We start from the raw sequence: 24409 nt of genomic DNA, 5'->3' as shown, positions 1-24409 counted from the left end.
CATATTCATTTTCCACATTCTCCCTGGTTTCCATGCAGCTTGCAAACTTCATTTTTCTCATTAGCAATCACACTCATACACACAGTATTAAAAGCACTATTTACCAGAAAAATAAACACACAGAATACATTAGTAATTTTTAAGTGAGAAAAATAAAACATCTGTATTTCAACAAATACTCAAGACTCATTTTGATACAAAATTAATCTGCTGCTTATTCAGCAGTATTCAGTCAGTTAGCTATCAAGCAAAACCACTGTCACAGCACTAAAAAAACACCCAATGAGCAACATATTCTGAACATGGATAATCACTGACATAAATAGGGGCTACCACAAAAAGGAAATAAATAACCATCATTGCTAGTTTCCCCAGATCTCCAGCAATCTTCCCCCCGGCATCTATGGCAGGTGCTAGTTTGAAAGAAAACAGAATTGGTCTATGCCTGAAAGACTTCCCTCCAGCTATTTTGGTTCATTTTTTGCAACTTCTCTAAAGATGCAGACTTTGTTAGGCGATGGGAAAACCAGTCCAGCCATTTTCCTCTCTTCCTCAGGTCCGTCTAGCCAGTTTGTTGGAAGCGTTAAAAGTGAATAGTGCAAAGAGTATCTCCTACTGCCATGTAGGAAGGCAGACCTCATTGAAGCGATTCCTGTAACAAAGCACAAACAACTCCTATTAGTCACAGTATTTCTATAGGGAAGCTGCCCTTTTGGAGTTTCTAAAACCAGTTTTAAAGAAAAAACCCACACAGTCTCATCTGACAACCCTGCAAGTCTACCACCGTTCATATTCATTCAGTCTATTCCACCAAAAGCCTTAACAGATACTAAGACATCACACGCTTGTACCCTATAGAAGCTGTCCTGTTATACGTGTAGAGAAATGAAGCCATATAAGGGAAAAAAAACAACCCTCAAAGTTGTTCAAAGATGAAGTGTTAAAGACAAACGCCAATGAAGTACCCACTGGTCTTAAGTCCCAGCCTCCCACCAGGTTTTAATACTATTCTTCACATCAAGGCTCATGAGCCAGGCTGCAGAGGGCAAACTACCCAAAGAGCTGCTGCTACCCGCCCAGGATCTAGAGGATTGCCTGACAACCCCGAGCAAGGACGTCTTACAGCCAGCTTGCTGGAACCTGCAGCAAGGATCTACTTTGGCTTCTGCTGCAACGTTTAGCATTCACACACACAAACCCCCTCTTCAGCAGCAGCTGCCCAGGCTTTCCTGTCCCACCAACAATGACCCTCTACTAGCCTCATGTTAGCAGCCAAGCCGGTAGAGTGCTACCAACTAGGTATAATACTAGTAGGCAGTAGCAGGGACTACAAGGCTGCCAAATGTCTGACCTTCAAGCAGACATCAACTTGCCCTCCCCCTGAAAGTCAAAGTATTAGCCTTAGTCTATGACTAATGGTTGACTGTAGAACTCTCTGTCCTAAGGGAACAAAAGTTGAGATAATTTCAGTCCTTTCCTAAGGTCATGACTCATTGTCTAAACTGTACCGCAGACAAATGTGTTTCAGGTTCTCTTCTCAGGCAAGAAATACAAGATTCACTGAGTAGCTACTAACACATTTCCTTCTCACACCCTCCTCCTTTTCCTGAAGCGGGCACTTCTCCTGATTTGAGGAGCACTGGCATCAGCCACATCAGTGCAGGAGTCCAGGACAGACTGTGCAGCATTCTCTTCAGCTCCCATGCCCTGCAACATAAGCAGAAGAGACTATCAACACCACGAGAGCTAGCATAATTGCAAAAGAACCCCTTCGGCCATCTTTTTATTTTAGGGAGCTCAGCAAGATTTCCAAAACAATCCTCCATTTTTTTTTTCAAAATTAAGCATGGGACAACAACATTCTGTTACTAATGTCACAGCAAGCACAAAACATCCCCAAGTTTTCAGAGCGAAACCTTCAGCCAACGCTGGTGTTTCTTCCTGCTTCTGCTACCACTACCAAACTAGAGCAATTCCTGCTGTAGTTGCTGTCTGGGCACAACCGTTTGTTACGGGGGTTGCGAGCACAACCATTCATTAGAGAGGCTGCGCGCCTGCCACAAGCGATGCTTTAGCTTTCACTGCTGGAGCCAGACAGTGCTCCAGACAACACAGGTCAACACAAACTTTTGATTTCTCATAAAGCATACCCCTACCACAAACTTTTCACTGAAAAGCACCATGAAAACCACCTGGCTAAAGCATTAATAAAAGGAGCAGGAGGGAGCCTGGTGGAAGATGACACAGGACAGAGGCTGGCAGTAAGGCTATCAGGCAGCGAAGAATTGCTGGTGAATTTTGGGTGAACTCCTCACAGTTCAAACTACACTGAACTTGGCCCAGACTCAAAAGTCAGAGCCAACATAGAAAGATAACTGACTTTTACTACGGGAAAGCTCTGATTTTTAGGCAGCTTTGCCGTCTTTCTGTAGAAACAGCCATTTACCTTGTTTATTCATCTTCATTAGTGTTTTGTTTGTTTATTTTGGAGCCACAATGAATTGAAATACAAATTTGAGCTGCACAACTTCCTGGCATGTTCTGTAAGAAACAGTGCTGGGCAGTAGTGGATTTAGCTTAAAAATCAGAGACTGATTTTAGCTTGACGTTATGGCTTACATCGATCCATATACTCTGATCAGCTCTAGTCATATAAAACAATTTGGGATGAAGACCTCAAATATCAATAGGAGCAAACATACACAATTCCCCTGATACTATTGGGCTTTAAAGGACACATACAATGAAAAATAAGGCCTGATTTCAAAAATACAAGAGTCAGGGCAGCAGATTATAAACTCTAAGTGGAAGGGAGCTTTGATACCCACTTCTGGGAACTATCATGTCAAGTTTAACGTGCTACATAAAACAGACTTTTACCCTTGCGAGGACTAAGGGCTCCCAGCTAAGCTAGAGAGCTTTTCCTTTTATCAGCTGCAAAACTGTGCTTATTCAAAAGGACTAAATTTCTGCTACACTTAAGAACAGTGGGGGTTTCACCCTGGATTCCAGTGCAATATTCAACTTTCTGCTTTTAGTCCCTGGCACCTCTCTTTTACCTGATTTAGTAAATCAGCATCTTTGTCTCCAGGCTCGTCACCAGCTGCCCAATCTGACCGTACACCTGTGAATTCATTCCCAGAACTCTCTTCCTCAGACACTTCCTTCTCACTCTGCCACTCCTCTTCGTCACTCTCTTCATATTGCTTCCTGCTGGCTGACAGAGTTGTTGCCACTTTTGGAGGAGACAGAGTTGCTAGTACAGCTGGGAGCGTAAAGGCTGCTAGGAATCTGGCTTTCAGTAGGAGGTAAGCAGGGTTATCGCCGAGTTTCTGCTGCACCAGTTCTCTGATAGCGTGTAAATCAACCCTAGTGCCCTCATCCTGACCGGCATCAGAAGGCAGAAGACATGCCGCTTGCTCTTCTAGAGCTGCTTTCTGCAGAAGTAGCTTCGAGAGGGTTTTTAAGTTGCACAGAAAAGGTGGCAAATAAGGCAACCTGGTGTGCAGTGATGGTACCTGGACACCTTGCTTCCCATTCAGCCACTCCCTCACTAGCCCCTCCTCTTCAAGGGAAATCAGGCTGAAGTCAAGCAGATTCTTCTCTGCACTGGAAGTGGTTGGCTGGGGGGGACTGTCAGCAGGCTGCGTGGTCGGAGGTTTGCAGGCAATAGGTCTATTTCTCAATGCCTGTGGAGCAAAGCTATCGGAGTTCCTTGGGACGTTGTTATGGGGAACTGGATGTCCTGGCTGGATCACAATCCCTTTCGTGATGATGCCTGGATTGGAAGATGATCCATTTGTTGTAATGGAGCCATGGCTCTTTCCCAAGCTAGGGAGACTCGACACACATTGGGAATCAGACCCTTGAGTGCTTGCAGGTAGCTGTGCTTGGGGCAGCAGCACAGCGTGCAGGGTTGGTGCATCAGGTGGAAGAGCAGTCTGAGCTGCAGAGGAGTCAGAAGCCTTGGAGAAGCCATCTGAACATGCAGGTGTTGCAGAAGAAATGTTGGATGTGGTGCATCCAGGACTCGCTGAGGTCACAGGTAAGAGAATTGTGGGATGGTTAGCTGTCTTTCCCAAAGGTACTCCTTCTGCTAACTGGGCACTTGGTGCTTTTGTCTCTGCACTGTTGGAGTGAGGCGTACTGGATTCAGCTGGTACAGGAGGCGCTCCTAAGCCAGAGACATTGCCATTGGAAGTCACAGTTGTCTGACTTCTCACAGCAGCAGCTGGCAGTCCTTGGGGAACACCCACCACAGTTTGTACAGCGGTGGGGAGCAAAGCCTGGGGCGTTACGACCCATGTGAAAGGCAGTATGCTGTTGGGAATCAAATGCGAACCAGTTTGTGGAGTTACAAGAGCAGGCAATAGACTGACTGGCCTCTGTTGTGGCCCATTACTATTCAGCCCACAGGTAACTGGTGTGGAAAGAGACAATTTGTTGGTGCCAGACTCAATGCCAACAGGCACCACTGTAATCTGATGTGGCAGAAAAGCTTGGTTTTGCAACACCACTGAAGCTGAGCTACCAGCAAGGACCTGACCATTGCACCCTCCCTGATGTGGGACCTTCTCTGCTGCAGCTGGATTCATGCCAGGAGAAAACCCTCCTTCAGGGCTACTTTCCAAAGCTTGCTCTTTTAGTTCCTTATTGCATTGTCGTTCTGTCCCTTGTGAGGAACCAGGGCTTTCCCCAGTTTCTGGCACTGACGAGGACTGGTTTTCGAGCACAACAGTGGCAGAAGTTGAACCTGCAACAGAAGTAAATGCTGGCAATGGAGCTGGTGCACACTGTACTTGGCTATTTGCACAACCAGCTGCTGCAGGTTTGCTCCCTGCTTGTGCAGAAGGAACGATTTGCTGTGGCGGGTGCTGGATTATCAGAGGCCCCGAAACCAGCATCTGTGGGGCAACAAATACAGTCCTCTGCATAGCTTTCTTAGCCCGGGATTCTCTTAGCCGCTTTTCTCTCAGTAATTCTGAGACAGTTTTAGGCTTCTGCCTTTGCGCTTGGGCTGGAAGAGCTCCCTGCATGGCAGGAGCGCTGCTCTCAAAGACAGGAGCAGAAGTTTCCCTTGCTTTTAAGGTAACAGGTCTCCTGACAGCATTCCTTGGTATGCCCCTTCGGGAGTTCCTCTGAGTACAAGATTGTGATGAATTGCCTATAGAAGAAGGGAAATAAAATTAAAAAAAAAAAAATTAAAAAGATTCAACAGTATTTTCAAAAGCCATTCCTTAGCTATTAAGCATCAAGTACCCTGCACAGGAGTAGCAGAATTCCTGTTTGTGAGAGTTCCTACAACACTATAGTCTTGATTTAATCAAGCCCCATCCTGACATCCTTCAGATAACTGATGCAGCAAGCTTACCATTTGTTCAGTAATGATGTAATTTTTTCCCAGAAATCACAGATGGGCTAGGAACGCACCGCACACGAGGAATTGTACTGGTCAGCACTACACCAGCACTTCGCAGCAGCCAGGATGACAACAACAAACTGGGGTTTTGGTCGGTGCCAGCATGTTCGCTACAGCCTACAGCCAGCACCTTGCTGGAGAAAAATGTAACAGCCATAGTCTACAGAACTGGTGGCCCGATGCCACTGGTCCCCCAGCGCTTCAGTATTTTTTCAAGTCCTTACCAAAGGGTAACATATTTAGCCAATAACTGAAAATCCAAGAGCTAGCAAAAATGAGCATGACAATGTAGTTTTGTTCCAAAAGTTCTCCTTCAGTTATATTGGTCATTAATGTAACGGTGATGAATTAAGTGAAAGTTCTTGCACATCATAAAAATAAATGTTCTGGTAGGTACCTGAAGAAGTCTCCATAGTTTGGGAAGCCTGCCAAAAAAATTATATTAAATTATACTTCTGAGATATCTAAAGATCATTAAAACAGCACAGATGTGAATCAAACCCACATCTGCCAACATCCTATACATTTTATTACGCTTCTGAACCAAAACAAACCGGTAACACACGCACACAAACAGGACCACTGGCCACACACAATGAAAAATCTCTACTTTAGTCAAGAGTTCAGTGGGAAAAGCTTAGAAACAGATGATGTGCCGTACCTGCTGAGGCCTTCTTGCATTAGCCCTAAGCAGCTCTGCCTGCCTTAGCCTTCTCTCACGAATAATCTTCATGCAGCCGTTGGTATCAATCTGAAAGAGCTGCAAGATAAGAATTTCATTAAAATTTGCTTGAGAACAAAAATGTTCTGGTAGAGCCAGTGGCAATACGAGATGGATGGGAGAGGCTTCAGATGCAAGATTCTGGGCACATTTTTACACTTACAGAAAAAATCCTCACAGTATTAAGATTTTGGATGCAGGATTTATTTAAGAAACATCATATGCAAGCCATGAGGTCAGATTAATCCAGTAATTAGATGATTAGTTTAAGCAACAAAGATAAACCATTTATTTAAGCAAATTCAGAAATAAAGATTACCATGGTTTGAAAGCAGATAATGCTACTAAGCCAGTAAAACCTACCTGAATGAAAAGCGTGAACAGAGGAGTGCTCACAAGGCTGATAGACTTAATCTTCTCTTGAATGGCATCAGCTAGAAAAAAGTCCCAACATCAAAATCAGCTAGGCATTCTCTTACAAGATGTCAGAGAGCAGGGACAAAAAGTAGGAGAGTACTATCCCTGGTGGGTGACCACTACCTTTTGTGTGATGAAAAGCCATCTTCCCAGTTTGCAAGGTGCAAGGCAGTAGTACATTGCCCACCCAAGGTGTCACTGCCATTAGAAGCTTTCTGTCAAGGTTCATTCTTCTCAAACGCTCTCTCTCTTGACGATAAGTTTTCTCTGTGATATTCTGCAGCCCCTGAAGCTTCTCGCCAACAGAAGTACTACCTCCAAATATTTTTGTTAAAAAGGCAGCAGGTTTTAGCATCTTTGATTGCTGTGCATGAACAAAGACATAATTAAGAGTTCCAATCAGGAAGGTTATACCATAATTAGTCCCAAGACAAACTATTCGTGGTGCAGTTATGAACGAAAAAAAAAAAAATTACGAGCTTTTCCTCTTGAGACTACAGCGCAAGATTTGTAATTCTATCAACAACCATTTCCCACTAAATACAGCCTGGCAGTGCTCACATCACAAGACCAGACAAGACAGAAGAGGCACTTACAAGTTTCCTCTGAAAGCACGTGTTATTTCTTAATACTCTTCTCACATTCTCCAGGGTAACCCGTAGCACTTGCTTTCCACATCGGGAAGCCTTAAAACAAAAGCATACAAGAAAAGATAAAAGGGAAAGTATACCACAGAAAATTACTTGCACTGACTATACACAGAAGGTACAAAAGTTCTCAACATTCCTGCTGTTGGAAGTATCTTATTAAATGGGATCAGCCCTGAAGTGCAGACGCTTACCTTACCTCTTAGTCCTTGTGCATTATCACAATACCAAATCCCTACTTTGTAAAAGCCTTTCTGTGAGGTATCTACAAAAACCCACACTGAGGGCCAAAATTTATTGGATGCTTCTCTTTGCATTTTTTGGCTTAACAATAAAAGGGAAGGAACAGGAAGAGGTTTGGAAAAGCCACTGACTCTTCCTTAAACTTCTACTAGTAAAATAATGCTGTATCTGTAATAAAAATTAAAGCACTTGCAACCCTTGCATACCATAACCCCCAAAACACACGACTTCTGTAACCAACAAGCTTGTCATCAGTGCAATTGGCCCTGCCATCTAGGGCGCACGTGCAATTCTTAACACAAAAGTCAGGACATTTTTGCTTACGTGAACTTAAATAGAAATTTTTACATTTAATATTTTGCTAAGGAGTATCTTTCTGCAAAAACGTGCTAGGAGGGTTGGTACTGTTTCAGTGCCTGATTAGGGGTGAAAACTCAACTCAGAGGCAGATACAGACATGTAACTAACTTAATTTTTCCAAACTTTAAGCCTATACGCCCTAGTCACCAGCGCCGAGACACACCACAATTCACTGGACAATTCTGCTTTATGAAGATATAAAAGAAATTTTGTTTATGTGACACTTTGGGTAGGAAAACACAACTATTTTGTAGGTGATGCATGGGGAGGCAGTGCTAGAAATTTCTGTTTAATCCCACAGCTCAGTTTCCAACAGCACCCCCCAACGGCATAATGAGAAAGCAGCCAACAGAAGTGCAAAAAAGATTCTGCCATCTACTCATCACATACTCTCTTTACTGCAGCAACTGCACTTCCTGGTCACTTCTGATCTAAGCTCCAATCCCATCAAGAACAGACTGAGAGTCCCAGGACTCACCTTGTTCATTACTTCTACTGGATTCTTCACTATGATGTCCGTTGAATGTGGACGTGCAATGCCCCTCAGGAGGGTGTTCAACTCCGACGATTTATCGGCAACTCTGTCCTTGTCTCCATCACCTGCTGCACTTGGAACTTCGCTGCTACTGGTGTTTGCATCAGCACTCGCGGGAGAGAAAAGGGATGGAGTTTGGTATCTTCCTTTGTTTGACTCCTGCATATTTGTCCGTGTTGGTATCCACAAATCAATGCTGGGAAATGCACACTCTTCCTTGCTTGTCGTCTCCTCCTCTGAACTGTCTGAACTGTCTGCTAAGTCCAGTTCTATGTCTTCGCTGCTACTCTCTGAAGAGGTGGAACTCTCTTGCACGTGTCGGCGTTTTGCTGGCCTAGATCTTTTCTTCTCAGTCAAAAAAGGCACAGAGAAGTTTAAGCCAGTGTTCACCCTGGACTTGCAAATCTCTCAAATCAGTAAGTTAAACAGTTTTATGGGGCAGTATCCTATCAGTAAGGTGTGACTTCCAAATGGATAGTTCTGCTGTACTTCTGCTAAGATTAACTAAATCCAGCGCAATCTTTGGACACAGATTTTTATTGGTTTAGGTTCTTGTATGCAAAGGAAAAACTACAGATAGAGACAAGTTTGTGTTAAGAACTGGTGCACGTGGAAGTACAAAGTACAGTGCCCCATCCTGACACCTTCGGGTTTCCATGACCCCTTCCCTAGGGCAGGCGCTTTGCCAATGGAAACAAGACTATCTTTAACATGGTCTGAAGCAGCCAGAATTTCTGAAGTGCCTGCTACCAAAACTGGCAGCTCCTGAGGTACATACACAAAAACCCAGGTATATCCCAGCCTTACAGGAACTTCAAGGCAGAAAAGAAATTCTGGATAACAGACAAATATGTAGCAAATTAACTTCAGACCTTCAAAACAAAGGCTGCTTTAACACATCAAAAAATTAGACCATGAACATCCATGACAAAAATCTTGATTGTATGAAATCAGTATCAATTTTTGTATTAATTTAATGGGATTTCACTTTCAGTTTAGAGTACCTTAATTAAAGAGATGGGACTGTGACATAGCAAGATTTTTTACAATACCTTAGACCCAATCATGAGTTTCCACTTGCTTAGACATTGGGAGCCAGTCCGATGTGGCAATTCGGAAGCTATTTTACTCCAGTGACCTAAAAAAAGGATGCAGAGCAGAGTGTACCTATTAATGCAACAAACTGAACGACAGGCCTTTTCAGTGCAGAACATTATACACATATTACACGTTTCCTTGTATAAGAGACAGAGTTACTATACGAATGGATCTCAAAACCTTAATACCCATTTGTGTTCTTCAATCAGACTTTGCACTACTATACACTCAGCTAAAGTTAGAAACTACTACAAAATGAACCAATAACAAACACCCTAGCAGAACTACACACTCCCTTGTAGCAGTAAGAAAGTGCTTAGAAGAAAGCTTAAACTGAATGCTGAAAAGCTTCTATTTGTTAAGGGAAGTTGTCTTAGAGAAAATAAGACAGCTCTTTCACAGGCTGTTTAGGGGGGAACTCGACCCTCTAAACTGTCATAGCTCTGACACCTTGCTAACACAGCTATAGAACTCTGGACTACACAATCCCTCAATAACTGAATTTCCAGGAACAGGCTACACAATATAAGGAAGGTTGCAATCACCAGTACGAAGCAGGGCCTGCTAGTATCAGCTGCAGGGCTTAAAATGAAAAAGGAGAAAACTTAAATGATAAATTCCTTAATAATACTTACTTCTCTAAACTTCTAAAGATTAAGCCACAGAAACACTTACCCAGGCCATGCTTTTGAACCAGTTCAATTAGCTGCTCCTCTTCTTCTAAACTCCACTTGCCTTTCTTTACATCACAGTGCAATGCTTTTAAGTACCTTCAAAACGAAAACATTAAAGGAACATTCAATCCTGCTCGTACAGTTCCGATCATCACTGCATACTCTGAGGCTGAACAAAACCAGCATTCCGTATCAGATCTTTCCTTTTTCTAAGGGGTCCCATCCCTACTCCCTTAATACAGCACAGCTACAATCTCTTTGTTCTCAAAAATATCAGGCCACGTGATTAAGAATTACAACAAGCAGCTGTAAAACGGGTCACTGAAATTAGGACATACTGTACTCTGAGTATCCTGAAGTTGGGTCCAAGGCTGAAAATTGCTCAGCACCTCATTATTGGTGTTCAATTACAAGAAGTCAGACTAGATCATTTTCACAGACAGACAGACAATACAGGGATGACAACCTTCCCTCCCTGCATGCCCTCATTCATGTTTAATGACCCCTTTATTTTGAACAACATTCTTCCCAACTTCTGCTAACCCACAGGCAACTATACTGAGGGAGCAGCACGCCACTGGCAACAATGCCCTGTTCTCTGTTAAACTCAGTTTCAACTTTTTGACTTCGGTAACTACAAATGCAGGGTTATGTGGAGACAATGTTAGAGGCTATATTTAGACCATAACCACTTTTAAAAAACAGCCCTGAAGGTGACACTGGTTTAAGCAAATCAAACATATTTGTAAAATAAGTTGCATCTTGGCTCTCTGTAATAAACTTGAAAGCACAGTTGCTACATTTAGCGTACTTACCGATCTCTGCACTGAGCATCGCTCCTCCCTGGCACTTCTGTCCGAATTTTATACCAGTCACGTGCTCCATACTTTTTAACCGCAGCCAACAGCATCTACGTTAATCAGACAAAGCAATGAATTTCTCATTAATTTCAATGAAATTCTCATCGTAATAATCCTAATAGGCCTGAGACAGAAGCAGTTGTATTTGTTTCCAGTGTGTTGTAATCTTTGAACAGAAGTGTTTAGGAGCTTCTAAGCCCTCTTGACGTGTAAATTGCCTGTCTTGGTCCACTTTACATTCCTTTGTGCCACTATTAAAGCTCAGATATATACAGTCATGCAACATCTCAACAGTCTAACCTTCCCGCTTTTTGCGCCCTGCAATTCTAGGCATCAGAGAACAGAGCTTACAGCATCTTCCTCTGGTGTCCAGGGTCCTTTCTTCAAACTGGGGTCCACACTCTTTGTCCATCGGTAAATCAGCTGAGCAGAATCTCTTCCTTCCATGTAATAAGCAACTAGAAATGCAAAAGTGTATTTTAAAGTCTGTTGCAAGCCACGTTGATCTTCCTTTACTTACATTGTAACTGTGATATTTTCAAACAGTGGATCGCCATAAGGAGCATTTAAACCTCAGCTTAAATACTTAAACAATGGTACACAACAAGAATTGGAAGAGCGTGGCATACACAAAATGTTACTATTTATAAGAGCATTATCCATACTAGACACATGATGACCCAACGATCCATCCTGCAACAACAGAGAACTAGGAAAGGTTTCAGCTCCACTACATATCTGACAGGTTCAAGACACCAGGTATTACGCTCACCGGTTTGGATTTAGGACCCCAGATACTTGGTTATATTCTCAACTCTACTCCTCACCAGTCATACTGCCTCCCATACTTCTGAGGAACAGAAGCAGCAGTACTGACCCCCTAGAAAAGGCTTCTGGGCACAGCGCTGAAAACTGCCAAAACAGCCAGTATTCATTCATGGCCAGCTTTCTAGGGAAGAACTCTGATGATTTCGCTACAAAAAACAAAGCTCACACAACCATCAGGACTTGTTAATAACTCTCAGCCAGTTTCAACCAAATTTCAGAGATGGATAAAGGTTCCAAGAAATACTATATCTTGTTGATAGAATGAAACTTCCAGGTAGGTGCAGGAAAGGCATGTATCACTGCTGCCACCAAGGAGAAAGAGAGGGAAAACTCAACCATCCTCTTTCATTCAGCTCACCAATGGGGTTTTTTAGAAATCGGTACATCTGTAGTTTCAGATGAGCCACAGCATTGTTGTGCCTTGTCTAGATCACAGGCTAGAAAAGTAAGGTGAAAACATAAAACTGTGGCTGTCTTGGATATGGAAACATTAATAGGAAATAAAACTGCATTATTTGCTTGAATCAGAGCATGCTGGGTACTTTAGTACGCAGAAACATTAACAGACATAAGCCTGGTAGAATGAAAAAAACCCAACCATTACGGGTGAAGGGAAGACATTTTTGCTGGTAGGTCACTTACTTTTCTTGTATGGGATATGACTTCCTACTCTCATCTCTTGAACAAGCTCTAAAAGCATCCGATCTTCATCTTTGGTCCATTCTTTCCTTTTCAAATCTTTGTTATAGACTTGATACTTCTGCAAGCACTGGAAAGGTGTCCTGTTTGTCTTAATAGAAGAAAAACAGAGCTACTCAGATAACTGGATATTTATGAGGATAAAAAGCAAAAGGGCAAGGCTAAAGTACCAAACTTTTTTGGTACTGTTCTAGAACGCTTCTCAGAAAAGCATTAATTAACAATGAATTAACATTAACATCATTTTCTGAAAACTGACATGAGGCACAGTTAAGTCAGAATTAACTGACTTGTCGTCTCTTGTTTCTGAGCTCAGAAGACCTTACCCCCAGCTCCTGGGCTATAGTCTGCCAGTCCAGATAACCGTGTTCAGCAGCTATCTTCTTTAGCCTCTCTATTTCCTCCTCAGTCCATTCCTTTTTGTTGATGCTTGGATGCTCCCAATTTTGCCAAAACTTCCTCAGTTCTTCTGAACTACGTTGTCCATCAAACTAAAAGAAACAGCAAAAATCTGTTTTGTCTTGTAGCTGGCACTGAAACAACTGTACAGACAGGAACACCGATACATGGAATATATTTTGTGTTTCACATACGTCTTATTGCTAAGTTTTCCAGAATTAAATCATCAAATTTAACCAATAGGATCAAATTTTCAGTGCTTCTGTGCTTGCCAAGTTGACACCACATAACAGTCAACTTCTAGAAATGCACGATGGGAACAGTGGATGCAAACTAGACCAGGACAGGTAATTCTCAAGAGAAGGGACACAGATATCGGAAGTAATAAAGCAGTTGATCTCCCAACTTACGTGGATGTTTGAAATTTTCTCCCAGTCATGCTCATCGAATCTGTTTCCTAACAAGTCACTTTCTGGGAGTTGGCTAAAACAGAAGGTACAAAGAGAAAGAACGAACCACATTAAATGGTTAATTAAACAGTCACTTTGTCTTCCTGATCTTGCTTCATCTTATTCCTCCCACCTATTACTGACTTCCGCAAGAACTGAACGCTTACTACCTCAAAGCATCAGGCTCTTTGACATAGTAACTTTGCCCAAAACAATGTTTCTTCTTGAAAAACAGTCCCATACAAGTTGATGTTGGTTTAGCAGGAGAATCAATTAATGCAATATCAAAATACACTGCTCCAGATGTGTTAATGAGGAAAAGCTCTCTGCTTCCTTGTTGCTAAATCAAGAACTATTTAAAACAGCACCTCTGTATTGGGTATAGATACTATGTTTGTGTATCAAGATCCCAAACGCCATTCTTAGTAAAGAACTGTGGAGATGAGAGCTCTGCAGAGTTTGAACAGCACTTAATTTTTTGCAAGTCAACACAAATAAAGATTTCTCCAAATGTCATATCTAGAAGTGCTCGAGGAAGGAGGGAACTTTAAGAAGTAAACTCCAAGAACAGACTTTCATTTTCACCAAGAACATAAAAAGAAGACTTCTCACTTAATTGCCTCTATTTCTCGCTCCACTTCTTTGATTTGCTTTTCCAAGATCTGTTTCTCCATTTCAGTCTTGACTTTCTCCAGTTTCTGATTCCAATAACTCATCCTGTTCAAAGACATTTTTATCATTACTTACTATGACTAGATGGGAATGAGGTCAATGGCATCAGAACATGCATGGCAAAGATGGTTTCCCCAGAAGTATCATTCTTTCCTTCAAGTTTATTTCCACAGTACACAAAACCGTTGTTCTAGGTTTTCCCACACAGCACGCTCATTGTCCTACTTTTGCCCCTTCGATGCACATCACTGACCCAGAACAGGTCTCCAATTAATCATATTGGTAGTTACAAAGAGACCCAACGATTGCTGCAATGGCAACAACGACCGTACCAGCTCCAGGCACAGAAATCTCTCCCTGGATACACCACTATGACTCAGTACATAACACAATTTCAGCTTCAAGCCCTGTAGACTATTTTAAGTTATACCATGGTGTCAGTGGGAAGAAATAGATGGCTATAAAATGCCACAATACAAAACAAAACCTCTCCCCCTGCCAGATACCCACAAAACAATCATCAAGCATTTACAACCCAACCCGAATGCTGTAACCTCTTACTTACATGGTCAGAACATTGCAGTCCAAGACTTCAGTACTACACGCACACACAGATAATACAGATGTCAACAAAGAACGAAAAATGCTGCTACCTACAGCAGTGTCATCCTCTGCACTGGTGCCCACAGGACAGGGGAGTCTGAGGACCACTGCTGTAATTCGCAGACCGGCTCTCCCAGGCCCAACAGTGACAGTCAAAGTATCTCTGCTGTGTTTTGTAACCTTCCCGAATCATAGTTAACACAAGAACTTGCTGAAGGAAGGTGGAATCTCCACACATATCCTCTCCTTCCTTCATATATAATGTTCTGATCAGGAGAAAAGATTTTTGCACAATACTTACTTCAGTAACTTTGGCTGAAGCAGGCGCTGCAAGCGGTCACTTACTACTGATTTCTGCAATAATGTCTTCTCTCTGCTTTTCCCTAAACCAAAGAAGGTAATCGAGCATTCAGATATTAGTGCAAAACCACTGCCAAGAAAAGGAGAGATCCGCTGCTTTCAATACCCCGTCAAAGTATCCCCCAGGTCTTCAATAAGAGTTCCCCACCTAAAATCATCAATGTCATGTCTGACTTGGGCAAGCCGCAGCCTCTTGCTCAGTTTTAGTTCCAAAGAGACCTCAGTAAAGATCCTCACCCAGGTGTTTGTAACCATCTAGAGCTGCAAGAGTCCCTTGAACTCTCATCTGAGCACTACCCTTGCACGATCTCATTTGGTTTTGGAGTGCTCACAGGAGTTGACGCATCAGAACAAATGCAAATGAAAGAAGGGAGTCATTAATCACTCACTGAAACAATTTATAGAGCATCCCATTTACTTTTAACTACTTTTTTTGTGGAGTCCAGTATGAAATATCAGGTGTTGATGTTTAACTGCAAATTGCGGGGGGGGGAACTAACAATATGAATACATACATTAGTTATAGCTCTTGCAGAACGCTGAACAGCACACAGAGTTACTTACATTTTGTTGAAAGCAGTTGTTCAAAGGATTTTATGCCCTGAGCTGCCTTTTCCTTGGCATCTTCATTGGCAGGAGGGCCCTAATGAAGATTAGAAGGGTTAGATACATTGGAAGAGTCAGATACACAGAAAAATCGCTCTTTCTTCTTAGAACTCTAGCGTGAACTGCTACAAAAAAGACTGGTAACAAACTTGTGCAAACTGTCACATTCAAACTGCTAAGTTACCTTTTCTAGCACTAGCTCACAGATACATCAGAAGACATAAGAAAACAAATACAAACGGATACTTCAAGCAAGTAAGTTTGCCCATGGTTACACAGCACATTCTCTCCTCAGAGCCAGGCCTGCTCGCGTTAGCTGACAGTTGGCTGACGAAGCATTTTGAACATGAGGACACGTCTTACGCATGTTGTACCCTCTTAAGATGCACTACCAACCTGGGTAGGATTTAACAGAAAAATTACCAGTTGCTGCTTGAATATTATATTATGTATGGTGACAGTTGACATCTTAGCTACGACAAAAAGTCAAGATCTCCTTTTGCTAGCGACCCTTTAAAAACACATGAAAGAAGTAGCGACATTGGCCTCAGAAAACTCAGTTTCACAGACAATCAGATTTCAATGAGTACTTTAAACAACAGCATGGAATTGGATCGTGGGGTGAAGACAAACAATCAAAGTTAAGTCGAAAACAAGAATGTTCAAGTGCCCCGTGGCTGGAATGCCACTCCTCAGAACTCACTTTCAGACGTCACAGCCAGACATGGGTTGAACAAACATTTCCAAAAGAGGGTAAGTAAGCAACAAGTGAGGAAAAAAAGGTTTCAAACTGAGGAGTGACATTCACAGTTACACACCTGAAATGTAACACCGTTACAATTTAAACCTATCATTGAAAGACATATCAGTATGTAACCTAGTTACATTTACTTACAATTCCTGTTGTTTTATCCTTAAAGTATGGCTTCATAAAATGTCCCAAAAATATATTTGCTGGTAGATTTCTACCATCTCCTGCCTTTGCTATTTTTGGACCACTGAGCTCGCACATCATTTCCTTCTGCAATACAAGAATTAAACAAACAGTATCAGTGTCTCCTTCCAGTTCCTGATTTCAGACAACAGTGGGTGAGCCATCACAAACATCCCAGGCGGGGTTCAAATTTGCAGCACCAGACTGTAAATCAGTGTATGTGTTAAAGACACGATTTGGAACTTCCTAAGTCTGTATAGTACACTGCAGATGATTTAAAAAAAAATAAAATACTAACTTGCTACAACAAGCTAAAATATAAGATATAAAATACCCTAGTGGTAGCATTTTTGGTGATAAGAAAGCACAGAAACGTCAGTCAAATAAGCCATTCGAAAGGCCAGTGAAGTGACACTGGTTTGAACTGCCATGCAGAAAATGAACCTGGTTCCTGGCCAAGCAAGCTGAGCACTGCACCAGCATGTGAATAAGGGACTATGGCTGCTGCAGCCGATTCCACCGGTACCTGTGACGGGTTAGGAATGTCCCGGAAAGTTTTACTGGGCTTGATGGACAGGGAAAGATGGGAAATGGCAACCCAGAAAAGCACAGGAATGAACATTTTACTCCTGTTTCACTCACCTGCTGTTCTCTGTTTTGTGCAATGAGAAGCTCGACTTCCTCAATCTTTTCCTGGATAACTTCCTGGTACACATGGTTCATCTGCAGACATGTTTCTGGATCCTGGGGCAGACTACTTTCAATATCATCATCGCTACTGTCATCTTCTCTTTCCATTTCCTTCAGGGGGGGAAAGGGGGGGAAAGGGGGGGAAAGGGGAAAATGCTTTAAAAGCAGGTATGTAACATAATAGAATTATTGAGTTACAAAAATAATTATCTTAAAAAACTGATTTTCAAAAGAATTGGAGGCACATAACTTTGTCTCTCCCTGGCAGTTGTTCTGAACACTCCCAGAGGCAGTGTTACCAGCCTCGCCTAGCTCCCCTTCACCCTGTTCATTAGTTCAGCCTGCTGCTATTTGAACCAAAGTCTGACTCCAAACCCTGCCAACACCTGGTCTTGTGCCATCAACTGCAAAACTGTAAGTAAACTGCAAAATACTAGTACTTGACACTGGGGTTCTCTCACCTGCTAAACCTGTACTTCAGAACGACCCCTTCAGATTTCCACCTCATCTGGGCTTCTACTGAAGCAATTCTTCCCTTCCATGATTTATTACCACATGCTTCAGACACAAAGCAGGGCTGACTGTTTCATGGAAGTGCTCTGCACCTGGGTCCAATCTGCACCAGCAGATTTGTCTTCACAAACTAGCTTCTCCTTTCCTGTGCTGTACAGGTGTTAAGATACTTCTCTGCTAAATGTTTTTATACGAAGTCTGAGAAAATATTATGTTTAAAACAACACCAGAGGTAAACATATTTGTAAAAAGTCTTAGAAGTAATTTTCCCCTCATCTACAAACCCCGTATTCTTCAGGTACAAGGAAGTAAAAGATTTCTTGATCACAAGCTGATGATTTCTTTCTCACGTGCAATTGCTCTGCGACCTCCCCAGAAGCCGGTGTTTCCAGTGACAGAGATCAGCAAGCACTGGAGCAGTGAGGCCTCTGATCCCTCTCATTTGTTTTCACATGAAGAAGTCTCCCTATTACACTTGAATAACAAAGTCCTGGACAGCAGTAACTAAACCTCCAGGTCTATTACTAATCCTTCCCAAGCTACAAAGTCAAGCCAGCTGCATAGATTTCCCCAGAACAGAGTGAAACTCCCCTTCCTCCTGCTCCCTTCAACAGACAGACAAAGATATGTTTAAAGAGAAAATGGTTACCATTTCAGCATGAGAATCTGAGTCATCATCTTCACCATCATCTGTTAGACAACAAAAATACAAAAATGCTGACTGCAGTGGGATAAAAAAAGAAAAGCTTCAAAACCAGAGACTTTTGAATTAAAGCATACAGAATAAAGCACCACATAGTATCTCAGACGTGACTGTTAAGAGTTTTTGGATGCTGCCGGTATTGTCAAGTAAAAATGATATTTATTTATACTCCATGTATGCACTTTTTTGTTCTAGAATAGGAAAAAAGAGCAGCTCCTGATAACTACAGCAACAATCAGGCTGCATCATGGCCCTACACATCATGGCAAATTACAGGCACCAGAGCGTGCAGGCAAGTGAACATTGCAACCCAACAGAACCCATGAACTTGGAGAGCACCTAACAGCCCTTCCACACTCTGCAGCAATATTTGATTTTGCATTCAGTGTGGCTACAGACTTCTGACATACATCATTCAGCCTTGCATGATCAAAACACAGGTGGATGAAGTGCCTGTGACAGCCACCAGAGGTATAGCTACCTGAACTATTACCACCCCCTCTTTGCTTTGAAAAATTAATTTTAGGAGGCACAGGCAGGCTGCGAAACGGAGTGGCTCACACAGCAGAGTTTGTGCTGTCCATTCAGATAGCGTAGAAACAGCTGGGATTTAACTATCACCAGTATTTGGTAAGCTGTTGCGTTTCGCGAGTCAGCTCGTTACCACCTGCCCTGGCTAGAAACCTCCATCGGGAGGCGTGACGGCTCTCCAAACCTTCCCCGCCAGCTCGCCGTGGGTTTCATCAGGAAAATATGCAAAACACCGGTGCAAGAGGCTTCCCCTGCAAGGACGCTTGCTAAGGAAAGCCCTGAGCAGACGCCTCGCCTCAAGCGCTCGTTCCCAGCACCGTCTGTGCGCAGCGCCCCGCAGAAATGGCGGGGTTAGCACAAAACCGAGGCGAGCCCCTCTCCCGCCACGCCGGACGCGCGTCTCAAGAGCCAGAGCAGTAACTTAATGTAGGAGCAGAAGCACCGGTGGAGGATGGAGAGGGGCGAGCCCACGTCCTGCCGTACCCGTGCCGGAGCTGAGGCTGGAGTCGGACACGGCCACCTCGATGCCGGCCCCGCCGGGCTCCAGGCTCCGCTCCAGCTCCTCGATCTCTCGCCGGATCTTCTCCCGCTCCGCGTTCAGGTCGAGGGCCGCGGAGGACGTCGCGGCCTCGGCACCGGGGGGCTGGTGGGCCCCGGCCGGGCCCGGCCAGCGGGACATGGCGGCGCCGCAGGCTCCCGGGCCTGGGCCGCACCGCTTCGCCGCGGGGCCCGCCCCCTCTCCCAGCGCCCAATCACTGCTGGGCGCCTGGGTCAGCTGAGCACCCCCTCCACACGTGACGCCGACCAGCCAATCGAGCGCGCCGCCGATGCCGCGGCGGGGCGGGGCTGGCGCACGCGGCCGGCGTGAGGACGCCGCCGGGTCCCCGCTCCGCCGCCACGGAACCGGTGACGCGGCGGCCGGGGCGAGCGCTGCACCCCGTCCCCGGGGGCCGAGCCCCACCGCAGCCTCGGGGACTCGCCGCGCCGCAGGAACCCCCGCAAGCCCTTTTACCGCCGCGGCGAGGAGCGCCCTGACGGGGACAGAGAGCGGCGAGGGCAGATCCCGCCAAAAGCTGGGGCGCTCGGGGGTCCCCGCCGGCAGCCGGGGCGCCGGGGGCAGGGGGTGCAGGGGAGGAGGGCCCGTGGGCCCGGCCTAGCAGGAAAAGGGACCTACTCTTCTCCAGTCGGGTTTTGGCGACCCCGCGGCCGCGCGGTGGGTAGAGACGGACAGGCGGGTTCTGCAGGAGCGCGAACGGCTTCGCACGTCGCAACGGTACCAGAAATTAACTTTTAAGGAACGATTTCCGCGTGAAAGCAAAGTTCTCTGTTCGAGTCCGTTTTGTAGTTTTACTGTCCATCTTCTGACGTTTCAGAAATTCTGTCTATCGATTTCAGGAGATCGGCGACGAGCTGCAGCGATTCCGCTCCGGAGAGCAGCTGCCTGGAAGGTGGAGAGAGACAGCGTTAGGCTGGGGCGGGAGCAGCCCGCAGCGGCGTCGGCCCGTGCAATGTGATTTTTCAAGCAGTTTCTCTGGACTGAAACCTTCGCTTCTTGAAGTGAAGTACAAGACACTTAAGAGAAGTAAAGTACAAGAGAATTAGTCTAAGTACAACGGTTTTACATTAAGTACAAAAAATAAGACTTACACATTCTAGTTATTTTTATTACCTGAAGTTGGAAGAAAATACAAGGCCGCTGGTCATGGACTAGCTGATCTGGCTTACGGAATACAAGAACCTGACTTTCAACCCTTAAAAAAAAACCCACTGGGGACATTTAGCTGCGACCTCAGTATTAGACAAGCGCCTGGGATAGCCTGAGGAAAGCCTTCCTAAACCAACTCACTTTATTGAAGAGCGGGAGTTTGTTATGACCGTGAGAAGGTTTTGTAAGGCAACGTCCGCGTTTTGTTTCACCACGGCCAGGCTCGCCGACTGGCCCGACCTCAGGGCTTCATTCTCCGTCTTGTAATTCTTCAGCTGAACCTAGGGAGGGAACAGACAAGAACTTTCCATGAAAATAACCACAGAACTCCAGTAGATGCTTTACAACTAAAGCAACTAATGAATACACGATACAGCCGTTCATTTGGTACAACAACTAACGAATAGATCCCATATCCAGACTGCCTGGAGAGAATGTCTTCCCAGCTCCAGAGAGCAGTCTCTGACAGAAACCAACAACTTGGAAGCCTTTATTAAAACTGAAAACGCACGCAGCATTTTCCTGACAGCCAGCAGCCTTCAGTTCTGCTTGTTTCACTGAACCAATCCTGTGTTACAGAGTGCTGTATTCCAACTCCGACAGTGGGGATGGAAGCTGTTTCCTACCACCAATGTTACCACCTACCACTACCAGGCTCTGCTGAGCTACCCGTAATATTTTGTGAGGTTCTTTCCCTTCTCCGTCAGGCACCTTCCCGTTACGGCATTCATAGGTCCCAAATATCACACAGCATTTGAACACGACATGAAACTTTGGCGTAATTGTAAGTGAAGTACCACACGTCGCAGAGACGAAGGTAACTGTCTGCGTAGAGCTGAAATGTTCTAGTCTAGAACATCTCCTACAGCACTCGCTAGGAAAAGTGAGGCGTAGTTAAAAACTACCAATATCCTTTTTATGGGCTCAATTTCAAGGCGTACGTGCTCAGCCCCAGTACGTTCAGCAAGGCGTTAAGAATACTGCTTCGTACCTGAAGTAACGCGTTTTCCTGCTTCAGTTTTGTAGCGTTGTTTTCTGCTTTAACAGCCCGTTTCTGAAACGGAATAAAGATTATTTATACCAGAGCAGTGCTTAAGACACAGCAGGCAGTTTGAGCTACATAGGAATGCACAATTCCAGTATGTAGCTTGAAGCGATACCGTTTGTGTTACACCACCTCTTGCTCTGAACATTTTACGAGATGGGGATAGTGCCCCTTGTCATGGCTGATCAGCTGTTTCCTCCCCTCCCCATTTTTCCTTTCAGACATCCTCAGGTGCAGTCCACCACCTCCAGCCGTTATTTTTTTTTTCGTGGACAAGAGGAAAAGGTACTCAGCATAATAAGCAAGCAGGAAAAATGGCTCCTAGGTCATACAGGAGGTGTTCTCAGAAGGCTGCAAAAAAGCAGTTGAAGGCGTTGATGAACCCGAAAATGGTGTTTCTGCAAAGACCTCCCTTACTTTAGGTAATGAAAGGAGCTCTAGACTGGACACAGTCTTGTTTTAAGGGAAGAACCTGAGCCCATGTCAGAGCTGTTTAGTGCTCGCATGGGTGAAGCAATCACTTCAGCTTCCCTCGCTCTCCTGGGGGAGGAAGGAAAAGGAACAGAGCTACACAGTTCCAACTGCGAACAAGCTTCTGCTACTACGGCAAACGCCAACACTTACAGTCATCAGCTGGAGATTTTGTTCCACGTGCTGCACCATTGCTTCCAAATCCTGCGCTTCTTTTTCTTCTTTAATTTTGTTTTCCTCGAGCTTTCTTTCAAGCTTCCTCATCCTTAAAAAACAAAGAGACAATGTTCAGTAAGCACTCGTAGCATTAAATACCTGAGGAAGAAAATTCTAGGGAAGGATCAAGAAAGTCATTCTTTCACATTACAAGAAAAATGAAGTCTTCCCACAGGACACTTCTAGGCTGTTGCTCTTTGTTCAACGGCTCTTAGCATTAATGGGGACTATACAGCTGAATGCAGAAAGGCCCTACAGAAAACAGGGCCGTTCACAATCATCTAGAGAAGGGTAATTCTGAAACAAATGGTTACCCCATCACCGTGGAAGTTGCCGCACTGCGAGGAGCAGCAGAGTAGAGGATTCAGATGGGAACTTAAGAAATCGCCACCCGAGATGGGTCGCCAGACTGTTTAACTGTTTAACCTCAGGAAATTCAAGTCTCCCAATATCAAGTTGCTCACCAGCAATAATAAAAATGCTTTTCTTGAGTCAAAGGAGAGAGACTGAGATTCATTATTTTGTTAATCTGAAGTCTCATGAAATGCATCCTGTCAAGCCCTACCCTCATTTTCACTAACCACCTAAACTGCATGAAGCACAAGCCACACAAGCACACTCATCGGATGTCAGCTTGCTACTTACTTTCCAAGCCTTTTTCAATAAGAAAACCAGGTTTGTTAAAGCTTTCTAATACATAGCATAGATTTCAACTACATTTTTCTTCTTTAAAGACGTTGACTGTTTCCAGCGAGCACCTCTTCTAAGACAACTCCTTGCTTACGTGGTTACTTTCCCCCATACTGTGGCTTACGCACTTGTCTGCTTGAGTTTCAGTGAAAATCTGAAGCTTATTGATCTTGCTTCTCAAACTGGCGTTCTCTTCTTTTAGCTAAAAAATAAAAATTCTCGTTAGAAATGAGGGTGTAGTTTCACAACACTACTAACACTCCAAGACCAGTATCAGAAGAAATATTCAGCTTTAGTGCTGTAAAGTTTTGCGCTTTCTATTACATTCAAGCTTACTTTTGCAGTTAGTTTTCCCCTCTCAAAACCATTTAACTTCACTAACCCTGCAGGGCACAGAAATGTGGCACCAAGCAACCAGTGCAGATGTGACTAATCAAATGCTGTTAATTCTAAATTAACATGACCTCAAGAGGAAGAGCATGAGGAAGTCACCTGGGTCATGCCAAAAGCAGTAGGACAGACAAGGTACTGACTCTGGCTCATGCTGTACAGCAGTTTTTCAGACCTATTTCTCTTTTGCAAGCATCTCTAACAAGCTGCCCACGTATCGCGCAGCCCTTGCTGGCAGCATGCTTTAATAACACTGGAGGCTGACACCAAGTTTCTGTAACAACCTGACAGAGGAGCTTAGAGCTCACTTGACAGAAGACAGAGCCCACAGGCGGCGTTGGTGTCCGCTCTGGGAAAGGTGCCGGGAGGTCGGCCCGGGTGCTTACCTCCTCGTAGCTGGGCTGCCGCAGGGGGTGAAATCCCGGCCCCGGGGGGGCTCCGAGGGAGGCCGCGCTCGGGTCCTCGCTGCCTGCCAGCCCCGCAGCCTCGCAGAAGAAGGAGCCGGCGGAGGGCGAGGCGGGGCCCGCGGCGGCGAGATGGGCCTGCTCCACGGCCAAGGGCTGGTAGCTCCCGCACCATTCCTCCTCCTCCTCCTCCGCGTCTCCGGGCGGCACCGGATCCGGGAATAAGAGGGGGCCGAGGCTCGGGCCGGGCCGCGCCGCCTGCGGAGGGGAGAGCAGAGCAGAGGGGCTAAGGTGGACGCGGAACCGGCGCCTCAGCGCGGCGGGGCCGAGCCGCGCCTCCGCCCGGGCCCTACCTGGCGGGCGGCGCCCGCCTCCTCGCCGCTCCGGGCCTTGCTGCGGACGAACTCGCGGAAGGAGAAGGGGTTGGGCTCGGCCGGGCCCGCCGCCGGCAGCCCCCCGGCCGCCATGGCCGCTGCACCACCCACCGCGGGGCGGGGCCTCGCCTCCCCTCAGAACGGACCAATTAG

At 45.0% G+C, this 24409-nt stretch overlaps 2 protein-coding genes across 5 annotated transcripts; both read right to left on the bottom strand.

Annotated features, from left to right (window-relative positions):
* Positions 1-133: 133 nt before the first annotated feature.
* On the bottom strand, positions 134-20274 carry SNAPC4 (small nuclear RNA activating complex polypeptide 4). Of its 4 annotated transcripts, none has more exons than XR_015703763.1 (23): positions 19445-20102; positions 18377-18417; positions 17167-17325; positions 16486-16611; positions 15549-15627; positions 14926-15007; positions 13962-14066; positions 13311-13383; positions 12828-12992; positions 12445-12592; positions 11326-11432; positions 10930-11024; positions 10116-10210; positions 9395-9480; positions 8286-8687; positions 7154-7243; positions 6681-6921; positions 6504-6574; positions 6081-6179; positions 5817-5844; positions 3060-5164; positions 1509-1707; positions 134-652 (listed from the first exon to the last, which is right to left on the bottom strand). XR_015703763.1 is itself a non-coding variant. In XM_087753272.1 (23 exons), exons 2-22 carry the CDS (start codon positions 18377-18379, stop codon positions 1588-1590), a joined length of 4479 nt encoding a protein of 1492 aa, XP_087609398.1. In that variant the 5' UTR covers positions 18380-18417; positions 20136-20274; the 3' UTR covers positions 134-652; positions 1577-1587. The 4 variants fall into 4 exon arrangements, 3 of the variants coding, with proteins under 3 accessions (XP_087609398.1, XP_087609397.1, XP_009475276.1); XM_087753272.1 differs by lacking the exon at positions 19445-20102 and adding an exon at positions 20136-20274 and having other exon boundaries at positions 1577-1707; XM_087753271.1 differs by having other exon boundaries at positions 1577-1707.
* Positions 20236-24365, bottom strand: ENTR1 (endosome associated trafficking regulator 1). Its single transcript, XM_087753293.1, has 7 exons — positions 24236-24365; positions 23865-24140; positions 23217-23290; positions 22336-22447; positions 21658-21720; positions 20808-20947; positions 20236-20402 (listed from the first exon to the last, which is right to left on the bottom strand). The coding sequence occupies exons 1-7, from the start codon at positions 24347-24349 to the stop codon at positions 20309-20311; spliced, it is 873 nt and encodes a 290-aa protein (XP_087609419.1). The 5' UTR covers positions 24350-24365; the 3' UTR covers positions 20236-20308.
* Between the last annotated feature and the right edge of the window lie 44 nt (positions 24366-24409).

This window comes from Nipponia nippon, unplaced genomic scaffold, assembly GCF_047370975.1.
Source record: "Nipponia nippon isolate SJK-2023a ecotype South Korea unplaced genomic scaffold, ASM4737097v1 scaffold_16, whole genome shotgun sequence".
In the NCBI taxonomy this organism is placed as follows: Eukaryota; Metazoa; Chordata; class Aves; order Pelecaniformes; family Threskiornithidae; genus Nipponia; species Nipponia nippon.
The sequence above is the reverse complement of the archived record's forward strand: the minus strand, read 5'-3'. Positions and strand labels throughout refer to the sequence as shown.

Excerpts from the sequence above, each read along its gene's own strand:
- SNAPC4 (XM_087753271.1), bottom strand. The coding sequence starts at position 19,640 with ATGTCCCGCTGGCCGGGCCCGGCCGGGGCCCACCAGCCCCCCGGTGCC. Across the intron at positions 11,025-11,325 it reads GGACACCAGAGGAAGATGCT|ATGCTGTTGGCTGCGGTTAA; the intron begins GTAAGCTCTGTT and ends TGATTAACGTAG. Across the intron at positions 8,688-9,394 it reads AACTCATGATTGGGTCTAAG|AAAAGATCTAGGCCAGCAAA; the intron begins GTATTGTAAAAA and ends TTGACTGAGAAG.
- ENTR1 (XM_087753293.1), bottom strand. The coding sequence starts at position 24,349 with ATGGCGGCCGGGGGGCTGCCGGCGGCGGGCCCGGCCGAGCCCAACCCC. Across the intron at positions 24,141-24,235 it reads AGGCGGGCGCCGCCCGCCAG|GCGGCGCGGCCCGGCCCGAG; the intron begins GTAGGGCCCGGG and ends TCCCCTCCGCAG. Across the intron at positions 22,448-23,216 it reads ACTGAAACTCAAGCAGACAA|GATGAGGAAGCTTGAAAGAA; the intron begins GTGCGTAAGCCA and ends TTGTTTTTTAAG.